At 42.2% G+C, this 22,941-nt stretch overlaps 1 protein-coding gene across 21 annotated transcripts in view; it reads right to left on the bottom strand.

Annotated features, from left to right (window-relative positions):
• The window catches only part of LOC125763783 (trithorax group protein osa), a 116,557-nt gene that overhangs the window by 23,283 nt on the left and 70,333 nt on the right, over positions 1–22,941 (bottom strand). For 17 of the 21 annotated variants that reach the window (XM_049427268.1, XM_049427276.1, XM_049427280.1 and 14 more), the window contains one exon: positions 10,760–10,819. The exons of the other annotated variants lie outside the window; for them this stretch is intronic. In XM_049427268.1, the coding sequence (XP_049283225.1) occupies positions 10,760–10,819 (60 nt within the window). The remainder of the gene's footprint in view (positions 1–10,759; positions 10,820–22,941) is intronic. 21 annotated transcript variants of the gene reach the window in all.

The raw sequence follows: 22,941 nt of genomic DNA, 5'->3' as shown, positions 1-22,941 counted from the left end.
TACACTCAGCAAACAGAAATTACACTACTAACCCGCTTTTTTCATTTCCTTTTTACGAATGTTGGTTATGCGATTTTTGAGAAGGAAAAAGCAACAAAACGAATGATATACAGTTAAGGCACCGATACAAAACAGCATAAATCCGGGAAGTTTCCAATGCTGATGAGTCGAGCACTGCTCTGCTGAGGTGGAATAAGTATGAAACGTAAATGTGCATCAGCTTCAAAATTTCCACCCACACTCGCCACCGAGTGGGGAGAAGAAATGGACAGACTAAGTGCCAAACCCTGAGTTTTGTGTCCCAACCGGAATCCACCGAATGGATGAAGGACAGATAAACAGGGCAAAAGGGCTTCCCTTAGTCGAGGGCGCTCCTACTTTTATGTTGTTCGCTTAGACACGGTGTGTCTGAAACGCAAGAGCTATAAATGAGATTGCGAGGTTGCCTCCTGTGTCTGTGTCAGGGTCTAATCTAATGGCGAAGAGGACACCACCACCGGCAGTGAAATTATTCCAGTGACTCATCCTCTTCCGTCCTAGGGATCATCTGGGCTCATTGTACGGGAAGTTTTCCCACTCCAGTGTCAGAAACCCTCTGTAGGGAAACGGGGGCGCACGGTTCCAAATTGCCATCAAACAATCCGGGGACTCGAACAACGTCGCGCCGACGAGGTCTTGGTCCGTTGCCATCCAGATAGAATCTGGGAAAGCTATGCCCCCGCTAAGAGAATAAATAATAGCTCGAACAGAAAGAGACAGAGGGTGTGTACTGTGCTGCTGCCCCGGCTTGCAGTGCTTAGGGCTTCGTTGGCTTTTCCCAAAGGGTCGTCGTCGGTTCAACGCAGCAAAACCAAGCAAAAGCCCGTCGTCCGGTGTTCTTGTAATCTCGTGTGTGCGTCTCCGCTAAATTGCCAGCATTTGCTTTCTCGCTCATTCAGACACGCGAAAGCAATTGCTGCGATTATATTCCTTCCTCGAATGGCGAATCGCTCATTCCTTACAAAAAGGAACACACAACTCCCTTTCGAGGCGGATTGGCAGATGCGGGAGACCGGGCTTGAACTTCACGAAAGTCGGAACCAGTAGAAAAATCAGCCAGAGCGACGGTAACGTCGACGACGATGAGAAGCCGCACACAGCACTGGGGGGAAGAAAACAAAAAATGCTCACATAACCATCTTATCCGCTGCTCCGGCTTCTTTGCTGCTGTTGCTGCTGCTGCTTCTCGCCACACGTTCCATACATCATCATTCCAAAGAAACACACGATTGAGTGAGTTCAGGTCTCTTGCGGTGAATGTCGTCGTCGTTGTCGACGTAGCTCTCTTCCCAGCGGCACACAAAACAGGATGACAAACATGCAGAGGACGGGATGCGCGTGCGGGCAGAGCCTGCTTGTTGTTGGCCTAACGACGTATACGCGCCCCTTCTTTCCACCAATTATACTTTGCTGCTCTCATGGCCAACAGCGATGGTTTCAAGCTCGTCGGTATCAGCTCTACACACACAGCGCACCAACCAACAAGGCATCGAAAATCCATCCTCACGGCAACGAGCGAACCAAGGCACACCACCGTGTGCGCCACATTGAAATAAAGCATGTATAGTGAGTTGCTGCTGCTGTTGCTGTTGCTGCTGCTGCTGCTGCGGTGGTAGCACCAGTCGCCAGTGCCGTGCCATGCCATATCAGCGTAGCCAAAGCCGGGACACGGCACAACACCGAGAGTAAAGTGTATTTTCGACCCGGACCCGACCGACCGAAGCGAGCGCGATACGCCTCTGTGCTGTGCGCTTTGGTGCGGCTTTGGTCCAACGACACACCGAGCGCACCGGCACACTAGGCACGGAGCGTTTCTCTTCGATGGTCAAAATATAGTGACATGTGAATGCATCGACATGAGTAGGAACACAAATGTGTAAAGCGTATCTCAAATACTTTAAAATTTATTGTGAAGAACTAGATTTTGATGACCATGTCCTAATAGAAATTCTGTGTTTTTTGAATTTTTAGTAACGCTTTTTGGTTAAATCGTTTCACGTAGTACATTACAGGTGCTACTAGTAACAAGATTGTAAATTTTAATACCATTTTGCTACAATTTACACGTTTAAACGTTTACGCATAACTTCCATAAAAGCACAAGAAAATAGCAAATTTTGACCTATCGGAATATACACCATAAACCACCGTGCCTCGACGGTCGGTGTGTACCCCAATGTCGACGCTTTCTGTGCTCTTGCTATGTGCTGTGGCGGTGTGCTGTCATGCCAGCGCGTCCATTCGTCCGTCCGGGTGTCGATGTTCGTTCTCGATGTGTTTTTCCCCCTTGATATCCTGGGGTACAAGCACACAGAGCACAGTCGAGTTAGTCGAAGTCAAAAGAAGACACACACAAGGGGGCCGCACACGAGAGTGAGAAAAAAGCGAGTTGATGGGGAGTTATGGTCGGAGCTGCTACGCCACACAACATTGCTGCCTGCTGCTGTTGCTGCTCTGCTGACGCTGTTTTCTGCTGTTATAGCAGACACACAGCCAGGCAGAGTACTAAAATGCGCTCGGCCCTGCCCTGGGTGTATCCACATCACGTCGTTTGCCGGTGGTTCATTCGAGCAGAGCCAAGCTCCAACCCAGCAATAACAGGCACAGTTCCAGCGCAACAACAGCAGCAGCAGTACAAAAGCATTAACTCTGAAGAAGAATCTTCTCTTTCTTTCTTTCTGCGCCACAGAATCGCACTATAAACTGGCACCTCTATTTTTTACCCATTCCACAAACAGAAAAAGGGAGGCATTTTCGCCGTATAATTCCCTTCCGACAACGCTGCTCCATTCGACCGCATTCTATATAAGCGCTCGGACATGGTTCGGCTGACGTTGTTTTGTGCTGATGTCGCATCGCAACTGACAGCACAACTGACACAAAAAATTATACACGCACACATATCCACACACAACTACTCCACTTTACATCCCTTGCGCATCGCATCGCAATGCCGATCAACGATCGTTGGGGGTGAGTTAGGGAAAATGGGAAAGATGAGTGCTGGTAAACAGACAGGGCATGAAAGAAGGAAAAAAACAGTACAGCAACCACAACAAAAAAACGAACTCATGAAATAAAAATAAAGAGGAGGCAGCTTTGGCCCCGGCGGTTCGCTCTCGTTTGTGAAGTAAGCGAATGCGATTGAAGCCAGCCGTAATGCGTAAAGAATAGCGCATGCACCACCGCACGCACGCATACACATATATGCTGCGGGGAGCAACAAAAAACCACACATTAAATATCGCGATATCGCGCGCAGCCTGGGCCCAGGGTGACTGAAGGTAAAGAACTGTGTTTTCTTTTTTCTTTACTACTACTACCACCACTACTCCCGATCAACACAACATGTTTTGCCTTTCACCCCTCTCATTGTATCTGTGTAGGGTGTAAAAGTGCGAGAATCGGAACGAATGGAACTTTACTTTATCTAAAGGATTGATACCGCACAAAAGCAGCAACAACGAAAAAAAAAACCTATAAAAAGCAGTTCCAACTCTTGTGTTTACACGGGGTGGCGATGCTTTTTGCAACCTTTTCGTACGACTTTTAAATTGCCTGTACGCGAACAAAGTGGACACACACGAGAGCTCACCCGGTGTTTTGATGCAATAAAATCCATCGCCTCACCTGTCGCGCGCTGTGGCCGATGCGCGGAAAGACAAAAAACACGTAAAGTAATTAACGCACACAAACGAATATGAACACATCGCGCGCGCATGAGAAACCAGCGAGCGGAAATTCATTAAACTCATATGTTTCACTCTCGGGGTGTGTGTGTGCAGCACAAAGGGTTGATTGTGAGATAATAATTTCGATCAAAAAAATGATAACAAAACCGAACGTCGAATGTTGTTCATAAAAATGGATTCACAAATATAACAACAAAAAAGACAGATCAATAAGAAAAAAATGGCTATTCGTTTCGGAACGTGGAATGTTGATCAAAATAATGCTTTACGGCGCACTGCTTGATCCAGCGAGCTCAAAGGAGAGAGATCGTCATTTATGTTTGCCGTATCCAAACGTTGATTGAAATTGTTGTGTTTGTTTCAGGAAAAAGAAGTTTCTACTACTGGACAGGTGTGAGAAAAATAAAGCGCGATAAGAATGTGCGATGCATTTATTGCCCTATGGCGCGTGATCTCGTAATTTCACTTCTCATTCGTGAGAGCAATGACTAACCAACATTACTCACGTCAGTTCCTATTGGGGTTCCTTTTCCGCGTGTTATCTTACGCAGCCGGCATGGGTTTACACAACTCGACTAAGGGTGTGGGGGGTTGGATACGAAAAAAGTTCCCGCCAAAATGTTCATTTCATTGTTAGGAAAGGCGTGGAGAAAAAAATTGGGCAAACGGTGAAGAATCGGAAGTATGTGGCAATATCCTCTTCCTGCTCTAGCAGTATCGAATAGAATTGTACGAAGAAAAAAACAACTCAACACGCTAAGGAGGACACATAAACAAGCAGCATCCACAAGCTCAAAGAACAAGCAAAAACAAACATCGATGAAAACAGATTCGCAAGATCTGCTCAGCATCTGCCAAATTGTACACTCGGGTGTATGTGAGCAAAGCGAGGTGAGATGAGAAAGAATGAGAATGGACAAAAAACTTAGTTGTGAAATGCAAAAATTCGACCTCTTTCAACAACGGCTTGCACAATCCCAAGGGCAAACGTTGAGAACTTTTCAAGGGCTGTTCCTTTTTCCCGATTGCCGGTTTTCCGATGATACAACAATCATCCGTAAAATCCAGTACCTTTTACTAGCAAAAAAAAACAAAACCGCCGGCAATATATACACAAACATTTGCTCGATAGATTCAAAACCATACTCCCTTTCGTAGTGAGATTATTGTGGAATAGAGTCTTTCCTTTGCCGCACGTTGGGCGACGGTGGCGTACACATATACACAGGTTAGTGAGTGAGTGGGTGGTGTGGTCATGTTTTGCTTTGAGCCGGCATAATAACGATGCTAACGAGCAGCGATAGCATTATTGTGACTACTTACAAACACACGCACACACACATCACAACCATCGGCATCATATCACGTGCTGCCTTCCATTGCGAAACACACAGAAACCAGACACGGTATCATTCATATCAACCAGAACGTCGTTAAGGGAAGATCGTGACCAACGCCAATCGCTAGAAAACTCGCTGCGCTTGAGCTTGAGATGGTGCCTGTAATGGGGTGAGGAAAAGCTACCGCGCGATTCCTCATTCAAAAGGAAAATTTGCTTTACCGGTAAAACGATTTTTTTTCTTCGGTGGTCGATGTTGTACGTTAACTTCGGCAAAATCTTCCCGGGCAACGCTGCAGCGCGGGGATGTCTTTTTGCTTGCTTTGCAGAAAACGGAAAGCGTTTCGATGAAAGTGAAATTCCCTGGAAAGTGACGCAATAGCATCAAACGCTTCGGGGAAATCCCATTATGCGCTGCGGCAATCTGTCTACCATAAACTAGGTCAATAATTGTGGAACTTTCTGCCAAAATATATCAACAATGTCGACTGAGATTTTTGCGGAATATAAATAAGGGTTTTGAACTTTAAACCACTCGGCCAGGTGCGGTGGAAAATCATCCAAATCACAGCGGACGTGTGAGGACAGCGTAAGAGATGCGTGAGATGGTAGCACCAAATCATAATGGCACACTGCCTATATGTGTATACCCTAATCAACGAACCTTGTTCTCTCTCACTCGTCGTCATGGCAATCAAGTACTCGTTACATTAAATTGCGATAAAAAAAAACTCACCAATAACACACAATACCGACAGACACAAACAGCTCAAAATAAAGGCCGCCTGCACCGTGGTGGTGTGTTCCGTAATCAAGTTGGGAAAGGTTAAGAGCAACCAGAAGAATAAAAACAAACCCCCTAAAGGAGACCAATCCAAACCGCACCACACCCCGTTGTGCGCGTACTACCGCATTCAACAAGGGAAAAAAAACACTGCAAGACAAAACACGTGAAAAGGGATCAACAGCGGATCGCGGGGAGGTCGAAATGAGAAACGTGTGAACACACAGCCGGCATTTAACCGTCGCGCTGGTGTGTCGTCGCGTCACATATCTGTTCGTGTGCGTGTGTGTGCTCATGAGATGGGGTCGGTCTTCAATAATAACAAGCAATAGCAATATCAGCAATGCACCGTACACGGCCGAGCTGCAAGCAGAAAAGCCGCCGCACCACGGAGGAAACATAAACAAATACTTTACACACACATACACACACACACACACAACTCTTACCGCCCTTATCCGCTTGTATCAATGGTCTACAACCAGTTTCGCCTACGGCCACGTGGGCAATATCTTGCCGTAATCTGGTGTTGTTCAGCTACGACCAGATTGACAGTTTCGCTACTGTCAGAGATCGATTCTTATCAACAAACACACACGCAAGTTACAGTGAAAGTCAATATTATAATTATCAGCTGCTAATATTATAATTATGCTGTTGATGAAAAAAAACAAAAGATGCATCCTGATCGATGCCTTTTTAACACGACAGGACCTCTACGAAATCGCGGATTAGAGTCCCATTCTCATGTCGCCTGAGGTTTGAAAAGACCAAAGCAAATGAAGAAGGAAAACACATCCGTTAACTGACAAATTCTCAAGTTAACGTCTAAGATATAGTGCTCCAATAAAAAGAGCTTCTTTTTGTCGAACATTTCTAGCTTGACTTATTTTTACCACGTAGGTCCGGATGGGATTTGATACCCGGCCCTGTCGTGTGGAACTGGCCCGCATTTATAACAAACACCACACCGGGCTCCGCCCAATAAAAAGTTAATATTGTTCGTTCAATGAGAAAAGAGAAATCGCATAAATTTATGTTACTCGATAAGAAAGACATAAAAAGCAATTAAAACCACCATCGAATGCCATGAAAACACACATTTCTCCGTGTCAGTGCGCACAACACGTAGCACACAAATTTATGCTTAGAACATTTGTGGCCCATTTAGAAATTCCTTGCATGGTGAGATGATCTGATTCTTCGTGAATCTAGAAAAAGCTGTACAAAAAAAGAATGTCGAAAGGACACTAAAGAACGGCGGTGACCTGGCTAAAAGAGAAATTATACCGGCACCGGTAGGCGATTTTCTTCGCCCTCAACGATAAAAGGTACGAGGAGTTGGGGGAGGAAGTTTGAGTGTAATGAGTCGGTAAAAGCAAGAAAAGGCCGCACACAGAGCGCTGATGAACGCCATCGTCCTGTTCTGTTGTTTTTCTTCTGTACCACACTGTAAAGAAAGGGCAATGAAAACAGGACCGAACACGGTTGCTGGTGTATCAGGGAAAGCGAGGAAAATGCCAACCACAAAACCGAAGCAACCAAGCAGACGGTGTGTGTGTGAAGGCACTATGTGGCGCAATAAAACGGAAACTCCGAATGAAAGAACGAGTTTCCTGTGTAGGGGCAAAGGCAAAACGCACACAGCCATGAATAAATATAGCAACGGCAAATAATACAGCAACGGAAAAATCGTCTTTCTCCAACCCGTAGAGAGAAGCCACAATCAGCACACACAGTCGACGTATTCGTCCAAGGAAGAGAACAGAGCTTAGTCTGTGCTAGGACGAAATGGTACGAACTGGAATAGTTGGAATATCCGACAAGTTCATACCAAAAAATTTCTCATAACAGGTCCACACAACACATGCAATTTATATGTTTGTCTTTATGGAAATTATTATATTACTATATTAATATTTAGATGATTATGTTATACTTTACTAAAACAATTTTACACTTAATTCGAAACCTATTTAGATAATCCTAAATCAGGAAACAATAGTAAATTTCATATTGTTTATAAAAATTAAAATTAAAAACATATAAAAGCAAAACATAAATCACTGTTGAAAGCAATCAGCCCACTGTGCCGGAACCATCGGGCACATTGCTGGCAAATATCACTCACTGCTTTTTTTTCTCGCTTTTCTCGCACTGGTGTCGAAAGACGAAGTAGCAGAATCAGCAGAATCAACCATATTCCGTACACAGTGGAGTCCTGGAGTAAGTCCTTGGTGAGCCAAAGCAAAGGGAATGATGATCCACCTTTCCTCCTTCACTGGGAGAAAGAGATCCCTGTGAGCTGATATATGAGGGACCCAACATCCAAACCAGACTACTCGCTTCTCATTCCACACTATTGAAGAGCAGGGACAGAAATTTTCCTCCTTGATGCCGGGCGCGCACTGTCACATCCGGTTTCTTTCGGCATCGAAAACACTCTACCAACCTAACCCTATTCCTGCATGGACATATTTCGTAATGCTCAACGGTATATGTGTTCTTCTATATCTTCAGTGGATTCTTTATACGATGGGGTACAGAAAACATGTACATAGGCAAAAATTTGCTTCTCCAGTAGCAAAATGATAATAGTGATACGGGAAGATACACATTCCTTTGCCACCCCTTAGGGACCAATGGAGTACACGAAGGACGTGAGGCGAAAAGAGGACTGCTCCGAAGTATTTGAGCACACACATCATCGGTCTTTCATCGATTTACTCAGTGAAGATAAAGGACGAACGACGATACTTGGTGTGTGTTTGTGTGTGTGTGTGTACATTTTGATTCATTGTAGGAAACATTTTCCATCGGAACGATAAAAGCTGACACGATTGGGATGAACGACAAGCGCGACATTCTACATCAGGATGAAATAAGGGATAGATCCAATATGGATATATAAAAAATATGCGAAATATTTCAATACAATTTTCGCCCGCAGCAATTTTGTTAAAGGCTTTTATGGTTGGGTGTTTCGTTCCAGTTCCGATAACAATTAAAAAGGGCCTACGTTATGACAACAACTTTCTATATTATTGGATCAGTTCTTAATCTTCGATTCGTACTGATAATCTCAGAACCTCCTAACCAAGCAAATATTAGCATTATGTGATGTTAATATAGTGAGGACGGTTCAATAGTGTTGTAGTACCGTGTGCGTCGATCGATTCTCATCTCGATAGTTGTTTATATCATGGTTTTACAATACCATAAAAACAAAACTAACATGCCAAACAAGTTTGTTTAATACCTATGGTTTGATTAATCTCTAAAGATTCTGGTTTTACTTATCTCGACCATTCTTCTTCTATGTTTGACTTATTCACAAGCTCTGTTATTCTTTGATTACTAAGAGTGATTGATAAATCATTAAAGATTCATGAAAGATCATGTAAAGATACATTCAGATTCATATGAATCTCAATCAGATTCACCCTACACTAAGGAGAACTTTATGTATCACCAACATGATCTTGTAGATTGTAGTGTGAAAAAGAGATTTATACACATCAATAAGTTATAATTTAAACAAAAATAAACCACCTACATAGAGCCGTGACCATAGAGAGTATAGAAAATGAACGTCAGCCACATCAAAACAGCTGCTTTAAAAAAAAGAAAAGAAGACTATAGGCAGACACGGGGTTGATCCGAAGGCATAGTTATTTTCCCACAACAGAGGAATATAAAGCAATGCACACATAAAATATCCACGACCTACGTCAAGCTTTACCAAAAATGAACGTCGACAAAGGGGGGAGGCATACGGGTCAGGGTAGAGAATTTCAGAGGCAAGAGGCTACACAGAACAGATGGCAATAGTACGGAGTTGGTGTGTTTGTGCGTATGTGTATACGCGGGAAATCCCAAACAAACCACCCAAACCACCCTCGATCTCAGTATGTTTTTTTTGCGGAGGGATGGTGGATGAGGATCTATCGTCGTTATCGGTCTTCTCATGTTCTACGCAATTCCTACAAACTGGACGAGAGACGGATGAATCCCACACCGCTGCGAAACCTTTCGAAACGTGTCGCTTCACCATCCCCCGGAACCGTACACAGCTTCCGCCGTTCACCATCCGAAATGGTTTACGTGAAGTGAATGAAAAGTTGTGCAACCGATGATGCTTGGGGTTTGCAAATATTGTACTTTTCTGTTACGTGTTCTACCGACCCCCCACAGTAGGTGAGTGTGTTGGTGTAGGTAAATCGGGTTAATCAAAAATCCTTCAGACTGTTCAGCGTGTGCAAACATTCTAAACATTAGCGGCTTGTAGCAACTGCGAACGGATCAGCTACAAGTGTTACAGTGCTGTTGGCGAATAACGCGACGTATCCACGAAATGACGCCTTTATTTCCGTACTGATAAATCCATCAAAAACGACATCAAATAAGTACATACACATTGGAGTTGTAAATCATCTTTAATTTGAACAAAAGTCACTAATATCTGCCCAAGTTTCCCAAGATATCTTCTGAAGTTTAAAAAAAAACTACATTTATGGAAAAGACGTGTTTTTGCATGTAAAATTGTGTATGCTGAGTTATAATGGCTATGTTATTATTATTAATAATATTATTATTTTTTATTTGTTATGTATTTGTTACACAACCCATGCGGCAGACAATGCGGTGGAAAATGGGAATGTTGAAATCGAACAGATGATGATCTATGTTGAATAAAGCGCATAGTCTTAACCAGGGATCATTCTGGCCATAAACCGAACCGGTTGGCCTGTCGAGAAGTCAGTATTTTCAAAATTTGATGGTTATATAAACCTTCCAGATGTGAATTTATCGATAGTGCGACCATCTTCAGTTTTGAGGCCCTAAGTACTATTTCGCTTAGGGACTCCGAGAAGCCTGACCCGCCATTGTCGTTACACTACTTACTTTATTCTTACTCTCAAACAATATGTTAGTTGAGACGTTAAAATTATTGTCCAAACGTACCTGCAACGAAACAAGAAAATAACATGAAGTTAATTATATGTTAATAATATGTAATTAGCATTCTGTAAATAAAAAATATATATAAACCTTACAAGTATACACCTTACACGCACAAGTAAAGTTAGAATTGAATTCTTCTAATTCGAAAGGTCGACAAGGTTCGCGTAAACAAGACTGAATGACGAGAGGTTGTTTTTTTGGTGAGATTTTCATGCACTATTCATTCAACAACATAAAAGCATCACAGCTAGACGACCTTGCACCGATGTTGGCGAAGCTTACTCATAAACACGGACACACACAACCGGCCAACCGGGATAGAGCCGGTGTAGAAACGACGAAATGATGTGCGTGTGCATTAAGTTTACGCGCAATTCTCTTGCTCCGAACGCACACACTAGCTATGATTTGCGATTCTGACTAGGACTAGGACGTCGAGTATCAGCTGGAGTGCGTTGTGAAATCAAACCAGGATGTCCAATAACATTGCTCACTGAGAGGATGAGGCTTTTCGTTGGATGGAAGCAAGCAAATCCGCTCGTTCGTTCGTTCGTTAGGAGGTTTTTCGCTTACGATGCATCTCGGTCCGCAGTGCATCGTTGCAGTGGCAGTGGAAACTCTGCACAAGGCACGCACATGACACGTTGCTAGCTGTTTACTTTCATTTAAACAATTCATGTATTCAACAAGACCAGCACGTGGTAACAGTTCGGTGTATTGCTGAATGTTGCAAAGTATCTCCACAAATCTAACATCAACTCTGCGACTAACGCACACACACCAGTGTTTATTGGAAATGTTGGGAAAACAGTTTGCAACATTGCAAATATGTTAAAATCACATTCTCATAAAGTTTCGCTATATTAGCACACGACAAACTCCAAACCAAAAACCGGAATATCTCTTGATCCAACATTTCCTTTAGAAGCTCAACCTTCATAGAGCATAACCACGTGGACCAAGCGGTGAATGGGCTAATGCTGTACGGGTGTGTGTGTGTGCGTGGACATAGTAAGTGAAACGAGCAAAACGTGCAAGTGTACACACAATAATAAACCGCATCTGCTATCATCTCCCCTCTGGCCGTCGCGCACCAAAAGCAAACCCAATTTCCATCTCTCGGGTCTTCCACACAACAGTACACCACACCACGTCGATTATCAAAACTGGGAAATGTCGGGTAGAATCGGTAATGCCGTTCTCTGTTTAAGCAAGAACCATGCACAAACCGGGAGGAAGCCAACCAACCGTTTCTTTGTGCATATTCACCGTGTTTAGGAATGGAACACGGCGGGGGTTTTTATCGTCCCACATTCGTAGGAGGTTGTCGCACAGATGGAATGGGGGTACGGAAGTGTACGACGACCTTGGGAATATATCGTGGTCATCGACCTACATTGAAACGAAAATAGCAAACGAACTGACGGCAAACACTCCGGCGACCGGAGCAAGCGGAAAGGCGAAGGGCTTTGAGATATGAGACCCTGGATTTTGGGTTATTCTCGTGTGGTGTAGAGTGAGGCCTTTTACCACCGTGTTACCATCAGATCAGCTGATTGTGAATACCATGGCCATGTGGGAAAGTGATGAAATTGTGAGATGAGGATGAAATGATGTATCTTGACCGTGAGAAGGTAAAACAAAAAACATGAAAAACTGGACGAATTGCTTGGACCAGTTTCGAGTAGTAATCTCTCTACTGACAATCTAGATTCTGAAGTGCCGAAGCTGTAATTGACAGACTTCAAAGCTGGCTTTATTATCGTCTAACAATGAAAGTTTTCCACTTTTTAACAGAAGCGATTAATTTCGTTTGATGTGATTGTAGAAAAACGCGGTTTTTTAAATGGTTCCTTAGGGACGCTAGTCGCGAATCTAAAAATTAGTCACTTTATTATTTGCCGGTTTTTTACTCAAGAGGTCCTTGCACATAATTCCGCCCATTTTATAGCTTTCGTCTCACCTCACCTAAACTCACCACGGTTCTAGACGTTCCGACCGAATGCCAAGATTTATACATCGAATGTCGACTTTAGGAACCGAAGTGACAGCGGCGGTCGGTGTAAACAAAGTGGATACAGATATCAGGTGGGCTTATCCCTAACGATTTGACAGCTGCGCTGTAGAAAAATGAATTAAAATTTGACGTTTATGGGTTCGATTTTTTGTCAATGTATGTGAGCGAATCCTTTGGAATGTGCTATGTGTGTGAGTGAAAATATATGCATCACAATCGAACCCACAAACTTCTAATTGGTTTTCAATATGTCTACCGCGTCAAAGCTATAAGCCCACCTAGTCTCTTTACCCACTTTAGGTGTTAACACCGTTTGTTTACAACAGTGATAAAAAAGATTTTCTGGAAGAATATGAACCTTGTTTTCAATTTATGTTTAATTTACTTTATAATACGACCGGTACAATAATTATTATTGTGTTGCCATCTTTTCCTAATTGGTTTTTGGTGCGTTCGTGCACAGTTTATCCAACATTTTAGTGATCAGAAAAGATCAACCAGTTTTTGGTAGATAACTTGAATATTTTGACAGCAAAAGTTCATATACGTGAATGATAACCCATTCGACAACTTCTAAAAATTCGACAAACATAACGCGTTTAGATTGATCCTCGTCCAACCATCGAAGAAAAGTTCATCACCATCTCATGCCCATTCACACCAATATCATTGAACAGAGGAATTCACGGATGCACACGAGAGGGGCTTTGCGATTGGAGCGCAAGTAGCACGTGCTGCTGGCTGGCGATGGTCGGTCACGAGTAAAGATAGGTCGGGTTTTAATGAATGAATCATGTTACCGGTGCTGAACTGTGACGTTTACGGTTTCGTTTAGGTTCGCTCTGTTGTTGTTATTATTTTACGCCCGGCATCAATCCCCCTCCCTTTCGGAAGCACCCTACTTTACACCTTTTGCCTTCCTTTTTTACACCATTTAACCACTGGTCTGATCGGTCTGATCAGACCGAGGCGCGTAAAGGAGTGGAAAAGAAAGAGAATGGAAACGAAAAATACACCACCCAACATCACAGCAGTTGGAAAGGGAAAAAAGAATTCGTTCACAAACAGACCGTTCATAGAAAAAAAAGAAGAAAAACTACAACCCCTATTCCCATCTCCATCCATCGTCTCACAGCATGACGATTACATCACCGGACACAAACAACGAAAGCGCAAATCTTCCGTGGAGTTTTCTCCACACTTTGCCACCCTTGCCAGGCACATACACACACGCCGCAGATATACCGGCAACGCGCATCAGCTGATCATTTACTAACGATCTTTTAGTCCAACACAATCTTCCGCATTATGAAGGTCGCTTGCGCTATAAAGGTCGACCTACTGTACCCACCGTAACACTTGCACCCTATCTCTCTCTGCGTCACTGACAGAACCACCATACTGGAAGTGGTTTGTGGTTTCTTTATCTTATCACTGTTATCTTATCATAAGTGTGTTTGTGTCACTTACTGAATACACCAGAGGTGGGTGAGGCGGATACATGTAGTCGCTTGCCAAGAAATGCATCCAAAAAAACATATTTAAAACTCAGTTCAATGCAACAAAATGCAGATTGTTTTGTGTTTTTTTTCCGGTGAGTTAAATTATTTGATTAAAAATTTATCATTCGCTAACCATAATAGTACAAAATGGTGATATACCGGATGGCAGTGACATATCGATGGGTTTGCCAATGAGTCAGAGCATGGAAACCACCACTAGGGGAAAGGTTTTCAGAGTGTGTAAAATGGAATGACGAGACAACACGAAATCTGGTTCCATGGGGCTGTCTTGGGTGTGAGTACACGATGACGCATCGAACTTTTTTGAGGTTGGTGGAGTAGTGACGACCGATAGTGGCGTTGCAGCGGTAATGAGATGTAAACAAACATAGGAGTTTAGAACCAAACATTAACCAAGAAACTCCCACAGAGAGTAGGAGTTTACAAAAACGCAACGGAGTAGGCAAAATAACGATGAAATTGTAATACCTAACTCAGATGAATAAAATACGTGAAAAAAAAATCAAAAACGAATAGTTTTACAAACACAAAAAATTAACAAAATTATCTTATAGGAACTTTCAACGAAATTTTTTGACTAAAAATATCATGTGTATAAGAGAACATATTGTGGACAAAAGAACGAGCATATCCGGGGAAAAAAATATCACCATGTGACCCCGTGCCTACATGCTTAGCAATTGTCGCGTTTGCGAACGCGACAATCGTAGCACAGTTTTCCCAAAAAATTTTGCGACTTTCGGCGCGACTTCAAGGTTGTTTAAGTTTTCTCGTGCAAGGTTTGTTTATGTTTTCAATCTGGCCGGTAGCGGGAAATTAATTTCAAATTAAATTAAATTAATTTAAACAAAGAAAATTATAATAAATAGTAAATTTATTGTTTTGGTGAAGTTGATGAGAAAGGGAAGTTTTTTAAGCCCAGTGACGATGTTTCAAAACAATGGACCATCAAGAAAGCTCGTGGCAGGATGCTGCTGACTCCTGTGATACAAATAACGGCTGTTGCTAACAGTACCGCAGATTTGTCCGTTTTGTTTTCTTGTGTGTTTGACGCTGGAAAATCTTGTTATAATTTTTTCCGGTAGCCAGAAGGAATTGTAACAAGATAAATAGGTGAACGAAGATGTGTTTGCCCACCGCGCCATACACCGGGCAAAATAGAATTGGGATCGGCAGCTTCGAGTAGCATAAAGGTAAAAATCTTCGAATACGGGTAATCAAACGTGTATGGCTTTTTTCTTATTTCATGACCGTCACCGTACCCTCAATATACAGGTATTCATAACCACGATTCCAACACAGCTTCCAAACTACCATCAATATACAGGTATTCATAACCACGATTCCAACACAGCTTCCAAAAGGGATCGAACACTGTGCTGTGGACTATCTAATATTTTTTAACTCTATTTTTTTAATTCTAATAATTTTTCTAATTAATTAATTTAATTAATTATTAATTAATTATTAATTAATTTATCTTGTTCAAGCAAGTTCAACATACAAGTAATAAATTCATAAACAATGCAGCCATGCATTTGTCCACGATATGGGATTTTTGTTTTGAATTAACAGCGATTCTTCTGTTTTAAAAATAATATTGACATTCACAATAATTATATACAAATCCTGCGTACTTTTAAAAAATAAATAGTACTCGTTTTGTTAATTTAATTTACAATATTTAATAACACTCAAAATATTTAATTTTTTAATTTGTATTAGTTTACCTTGGTATTGCCATGTTTACCTTGTTATTACAGAAAACTGTCATGGCGTCAAGTCGCGCTTCGAATCGCGATTTTTCGCTGAAAATACACGTATAGCGACTTTTCACAATTTTTTTTATATGGAGTTTCGCAAAATTTTTCTGATTCGCGTTCGCAAACGCGACAATTGCTAAGCGTTTAGAGCCGGGGTGACGTTCTCTCGCTAGCTTTTCGCCTGGCCAAAAGCTGTTCCTTCGTTTTGGCACATTTTTCACAACAAAAAGATCAGTAACACAAGCATCGAACATCGGCGCGTACACACAAACAGGATGAGAAATTTCCCAGAAAAGTGTGCATAAACTTGTATGTATGTGTATGTGTGTCGAAACATAAACATGCTTCCAATCAACCAACACCGGGAGCAGGGATATGCGTGTGGCCAGGATAGAGCGAGAGTTCGGGTAGGTTCGTGGACTTTACGCAAAAAAAAAAACAAAATCTCCGTCCCACTTTTGCTTTCCAAAAATTGGAAACGATTTTTCTTTTTTTTGTTGTTGCAAACTTTTCGTTTGGTGTGTGAGTGAGTTTTGTGAAGTGCATTTTTTCCTTCTTTTTTTCTGCCACCCTGTGAAAACACCGGAAAATTCCTTTCACTTTCTGTGTTGTTTTCCTCGCTTTTGATTACGGTGTGATTACGGCGGAGAGTGTGGTGAAGCGTGTTTCATGATCTTTTCGTTTGCCACCGTTTTTCTTTCCGATTGCTTTTTTTTTCTTCTTACTATAAACTTTATCTCTTTCAAATGCACACATTGAAAGCTTTTGAAGTGAAGTACATTTTAACGTAAAACCACATAAAAAACCGACCGAATAAAAATGCTCGGAAGTTTCGAGACAGCTCTTATCAGCTCGCGTGTCCTTGACCTACAGGAAGAAAAATGAAAATGCAGATATCGTTCCTTCACACATTTCTATACTGTTGTGTATGCAGCTCATTTTTTAGTTGCTATTCGCACCCAAAGGGATCGAATACAAGCGACTGATACATAAGCAGATATCTAACAAACCTTCTTTCGTATGTTGCTGACCAAACTGCGATGAAAATTCTTCATTTTTACACAAGATTTCACACTCACCTAACCTTTCTGAGAAAAATCAACATTCGACTATCAAATTCGGCTTCACACAACCATGACCTAAGAGGAGCCGTCTCTAACCAAAGAGCGTTACGCTCGTAACGGACGTGATTCCACATCGCGCAACCACTGTGTATATGCGCGACCCTCCGCCTAGACCCGGTTCTGACGCATTTCAATTTCATCGAAAAATCATGAATGAAATCTTTGTTTACATTTTTTTTGTTCAAGGTACAGTATATTCTTCACTTCTTCCCTTTCGCGTTCCCATACGAGCCGCCCCAACAAGGTCTTGTGTTGTGTGCATGTATCTGACAGCGCGTGGTTCATCCTTTGCTTGGGGGGAGGAGAAGCCGATTGTACACCCTTCGCCAGAACTCTATTATTATATCGCACGTCGGTACTTACGCGAACGGAAGTGTCTGTGTGTGTGTGTGAGTGGAGAAAAAATAAATATGCATCCATTCCGAAACAAGAATCTAGGCAATTTTTTCCTTCCCTTTGCACACTATTGCTCCTTTCTCGCTGTGAGGAGTTTTAATCATCCCAGAAATGTCATACAATAAAAGGCATAAATATGGCGATTTGCATAAAAGTATCCTTTTAAAAGCGAATTTTCACCACCCAGAAAACCCATGATGCGAAAAATGCCGGCATAAACACACACGCACACAGCAGACGAAGAAGAAAGATTACCTTTTTGCTGTTTCCCCCATTTCTTGTGGTGTTAGCTGCCTTTCTCACCATTCGGTGGGCCCGGTGAAGTGACCTTCAGCGACAGCTTAAAGCACGTGTTATTATGACATTGTTATGGGCCTTAAAAATCATCGAAACACTGCCGACGACACCATGATGCAAGCAAACAAGGAAACGGAAATTTCATGAAACGATGTAAAACGCCGGCATAATAACTTACTTTGATCCTCTCCCAGCGCTGGATGTTTTTAATGGCAGCACTTGACAATTGTTTTGCGTTTCTTCTGACAGTTTGCTTGCGTATTGCCGTTACAGTATCGTAAAATGAATCCTTTGTTTCTTTGGATTGTTTTCACTGTGCAACACTTGTTATTATTTATTATTATTATTAAGAGCAGAGCACTACGCCTGTTTTATATTTTCACTAGTTTTATTAACCGAAACTTCACTAAACATTCACACACCTCACGCAGTACGATTTTTCCTTTTTCGAGCCATTTTGTGTCACGAGTTGAAGACGTATGCTACTCATGTCTGATGAGTAAGCAATGAAGGTAGAAATAAATTAAAATATAATATTAAATTACATAATTTTTCTGTATATAATGTACAAACTTTTCATTTCCATGACAAATACTTAAAATTTCACTTTTGTTTCTTATTCCTATGTAAAACCTACTATGAGAGAGCAAAATCAAGGAAAAAAAACATTTTTTTGGAAACAGATGTTGCTCAAATAAAACAGAACGGAAAACATTATTGGCCCTAGGAAAAAAGTAACGTTAGATGTAACGTAACGTAAGATTTTGAATTTCGAGACAAACGTTACAATTTAATCTTTTCACGTAACTCCTCTTGTGTAAACAGGGGAGCTGACGGATAAAAAATACAATAAAAAATACACGCTATGTATGTGGAAACAGCCCAAGGAGACTGTGCCCTTTTTTTGATATCTATCATCATGGTGCAACTAACAACATTATTATTGTTCGTGGTAGTGGTGAATAATCAATGTTTCCCGTTGTTTGCAATTTCACGTGGCAGCTGAGGCAGCTCCAATCACCCGGTTTGACATATCGTGAGACGATCGTAGCGAGAGAGAGGAACAACAACAACAACAAAAAAGTTCAATTGACGCACTGTCCACGTACAACACGATTGCTTTGTGATTTGTTATTCACAAAAATCTCACATCTGACCACAAACACATGCACACTAATACTGGAACGCTCGCCGAATTTATCACCCCCAAATCATGTGTCACTTTTTAAAAGCGAATTACACTTTTCGTAATTTTTTTTGTGCGATCACTTTTCAAACATGTCAAAAATTACCCTCTGCTGCGTTTAGCATATCACTACCCTTCACGCGCACTAAAAACACATCGTCAGGATGCTGAACAGGATCGGTGAGAGATGAGATGAGATGAGTACGATGTTGGGTCGCTTATGTTGTTTTTCGTTAAACCGTTCTCACCTAACATCATCACCACACTACCACATTCGCATTTCACTTGATGGGTTCCACTTCATAGTGAGTTGCTTCTGGGAGCCTCTTCCGCTGCTTGTTCACCGAGTGCAAGAAACGCGCCTATTTTTCTTTGCTTTTTGTGATAACGATTTCGATTAAATCGTAAGATGCTTACTTTTGAACTTCACCACACACAGAGCACAAACATTAATCAATACCTTTTTTTTCATACACTTCGGCAGCACTTTTTTTTATATAGCACTGCTGCTTAGAGCACACACATGTACACGCAACACGATCGCTCAGAACCTGAAGGGTTTTATTTTTCGTTTCAACATACGCGGGTAAAGTAGAGCACGGACTGATTTGCTGACCGCGCAACGCCACGATTTGCAGTGATATCAGAGTACGTCGTTTGGGTGGTAATAGTTTTTCCTTCACTTAATAAAAATTGAACACTTTTTCCTGTCCGAAACCCAACAAGAGCGACCCGTATAAACGGGAAAAGCGCACGGAACGACGGGCCACAGTTCGAAAGCGAACCTCCGTACGGAAAAACGACACCCGACTGTTCACTGCTTCGACGGCGGCAACTTGGCCAAGCGGCAGCGCCATCGAACGACCACACTGTGTGTGCAGCAGCACACGCGAAACAGAGAGAGGAGTAGCGCGCGCGAGAGCGAACGGGACGGAGCGACCCTTAAGCTCCTATACACTGGCAAAAGCAAACGGAGGCCAACCACACCATCTCACGACGGTATACCCACTCTCGTGTATGCGCTCTTTCCCTTCCGCACATACTTCTTCCTGCGGGCGATGGTGGTGGTGTAATCGAACAACACTACGCTGCTCTAACACGCTTGTAAAGCTGTGTGCGTACGCCTGTGTGCAATTCATATCGATAGCGCGCGCATCACTAAAGAAGGGCATGAGAACAAGATACGGGAACGCACACACAAGAAGCGCAAGAAGAAAATCGAAACACAATAAAAAAACCAGGCGCTATTGCAAGAAAAAGGGCCGCTCGCACACACAATGTTGTTGGCAGTTAGATTCACAAACTGCACACATACACCGTCGTTCTTCTTGTGCTATTTTACTATGAAAAAAAACTCATCAGCTTTACCAACACACGGACAGTGTGGTAATGTGACGCTGGCTCTGACTACGCAACCGGCCCCATTCGCCGTCGTAGGGAGAGAAAGCGATCGAAGAACACATAACCTAAAAATGCTTTGCCAACTGCTTGTCTTCAAACTATTGCACTGCCACTACACTACTACACCACTGCCACAATACAACGTACAACGTACGTACAACAATGCTTGTGTGTTCGTGAGATGATTCGAGCGTGAGATAACGAGCGAGAGCCAGCGTGTTGGTGTGAGCGTAATTGTATGCTTATTTCAAAGGCGCAGCCAGCTCACCAAGGTGAGAACGAAGCAATATCTTTTGCTTATTCACTTTCATACCAACGTTGTTTCATTTCTAGTAAGAGACTGCTTTCAACATGTTAAAAATATATTAAAGGGTTGCGGGAAAAAAAACCTACTTCTTGGCCATGCATATACTAAAGTCTAAGAACATTTTGTAGCAATTTGTTTCTTTCTATCCACACCACAGGCAAACAACAAGTGTAAACCAGCACAAAACACACGTCGGTTGTTCAATAATTCCTTACTTCCCATGTCATGTTTTGTGTTTCAGCCGCTAAAGGTTTACAGCCGAAGGCAAGGAATAATACATGAAGCGAAAAATTCTACTAAACCCCGGCCGCAATTCGGGTAGCAAAAGGAATTATCACATCATGTCTCACGATTCTCACGCGCACCTCTCATCTCATCTCGCTTTGGGCCAGCCCGCATTTCTCATCCACAATTTAATACCGGCTCTTAAAATGTTGTTTTAGTCGTTGCTGCCCCACACATCGCAACCCCGCCAACCAACCAACCATCACGCAACGTGCCGCGCAGAACAAACAACTAATAAATAAACCCCCCCACCCTCTTCCTTCATCAGGCCTTGACTGCTCCAACTTGCCATCATGCGGTTCAAACTCTATACCCAATCATTACTAACAAAGCATTACCCATGCTGCCTCATTCCTTTTTTTCCATCTGCGCTATCACAAGACAACACACAAGCCGGCGAACCAGAGATGTGGTTCGTCTCTCGCAACGGGGGCGCGCAGCAAAATACGGGAAAAGATAAACAAGTAAACGCGCGCGCACCCATACACACGCGTACACACATCTCGCACAAATCGATCGTCCGTCGCCCACTCATACGCGCCTGGGTGCTGGAGATGCTTATGCCACCACACCAAATTTGCCACCGTGAGATGAATTGTGACACGCGTCGCAGGATTTGCTGGAGTGAGAAGCAAATTGCTCACACACACACACGCGAAGGATCAGGCGCGGACGGAGGACCCAACTAAAAGGACACCAAATGTCATTGAATTTAGGGAAAGTTTGACGTATCCCTTGCCGTCCGGACAATGAGACATCACTCACTGTCAAAACCGGGTGTCTGTTTGCAGTCGTAGGATTCAACCTACGAAACCATTTCCGGACCGGGTATACGGTGGCCAGATGAAGCCAAGGATTGGGAAAAGTCTCACTTGGGGTGAGCGGCGGATTGGTGTGTAAAGGCAGATAAATCACGCACGGCTTCTGTACGTCTGTGCGTCCTGGGTGCCTGTGATAATAATTGTTGCAAACGAATAAAGGCAAAAAGAGTTCCATTTGATGTCCTTATCTAAGGTATGATTTTTGAAGTTGCCTTCTTTTAAACTACTCATTGCTTATCCAGCAATTTCTAGCACGGGTCTGGAAGAAGCATCGATATTTACGTAATTGGTGATGTTATTCAACAATGGGTTCTATGATACCTTAAGTTAGAAAGCTAAAATTTTTAGCCCGGATCTGTCAAAACATCGAGCAGAATCGAGCGGGAAATTGTTGACAGGTTATATCATCATGCAAGGATTTCTCAAGAACATTTCGTTTTTCGACATAAACAATGACATTATCTGATTCATAAAATAATTGGCAACTCACAAGTAAAAGTTTGTATTATTTTTCACAAAAAAAAGTTTAAAATAATTAAACTTATGTAATTTAGTTGTCGTTTTAAATCTTAATTCAATCAACCCAAATCAACTTTCGAAAAATATGGCCTAAACTGTTTCAGACCTGCTAGAAAAATGCCTTGTTTTGATCAGCTGGATCGAAACTATGATTAGAAATCATTTTCTAATCTGAAATACACAGGCTAATTTTGCTGAGTTGTTTGTATGGAAAGCTTGCAGCAAATAAGCTACCAAACGTCAAAGTTCATATAAAAATACTAGTGGAAGGTGGTATCATATACCCCAATGTTGGATATAATTTATTAACCCGATAAATTATACTCAGAAAGGATACTGGGAAACTGTGAAATAATTACGAGCAAAACATTCATGATATCCACCAGTGGATAATATTTTCTAGAATGCACCAAGAAATTAGGAAAAGATTACAAGACACTAAATAATCCTGCACCATTCGTGTAAACAAATCTAATGAATTCG

The sequence above is a fragment of the Anopheles funestus genome, chromosome 2RL (assembly GCF_943734845.2).
Source record: "Anopheles funestus chromosome 2RL, idAnoFuneDA-416_04, whole genome shotgun sequence".
NCBI lineage: Eukaryota > Metazoa > Arthropoda > Insecta > Diptera > Culicidae > Anopheles > Anopheles funestus.
Note: the sequence above shows the minus strand (reverse complement) of the source record. Positions and strands in the feature narration are given on the sequence as shown.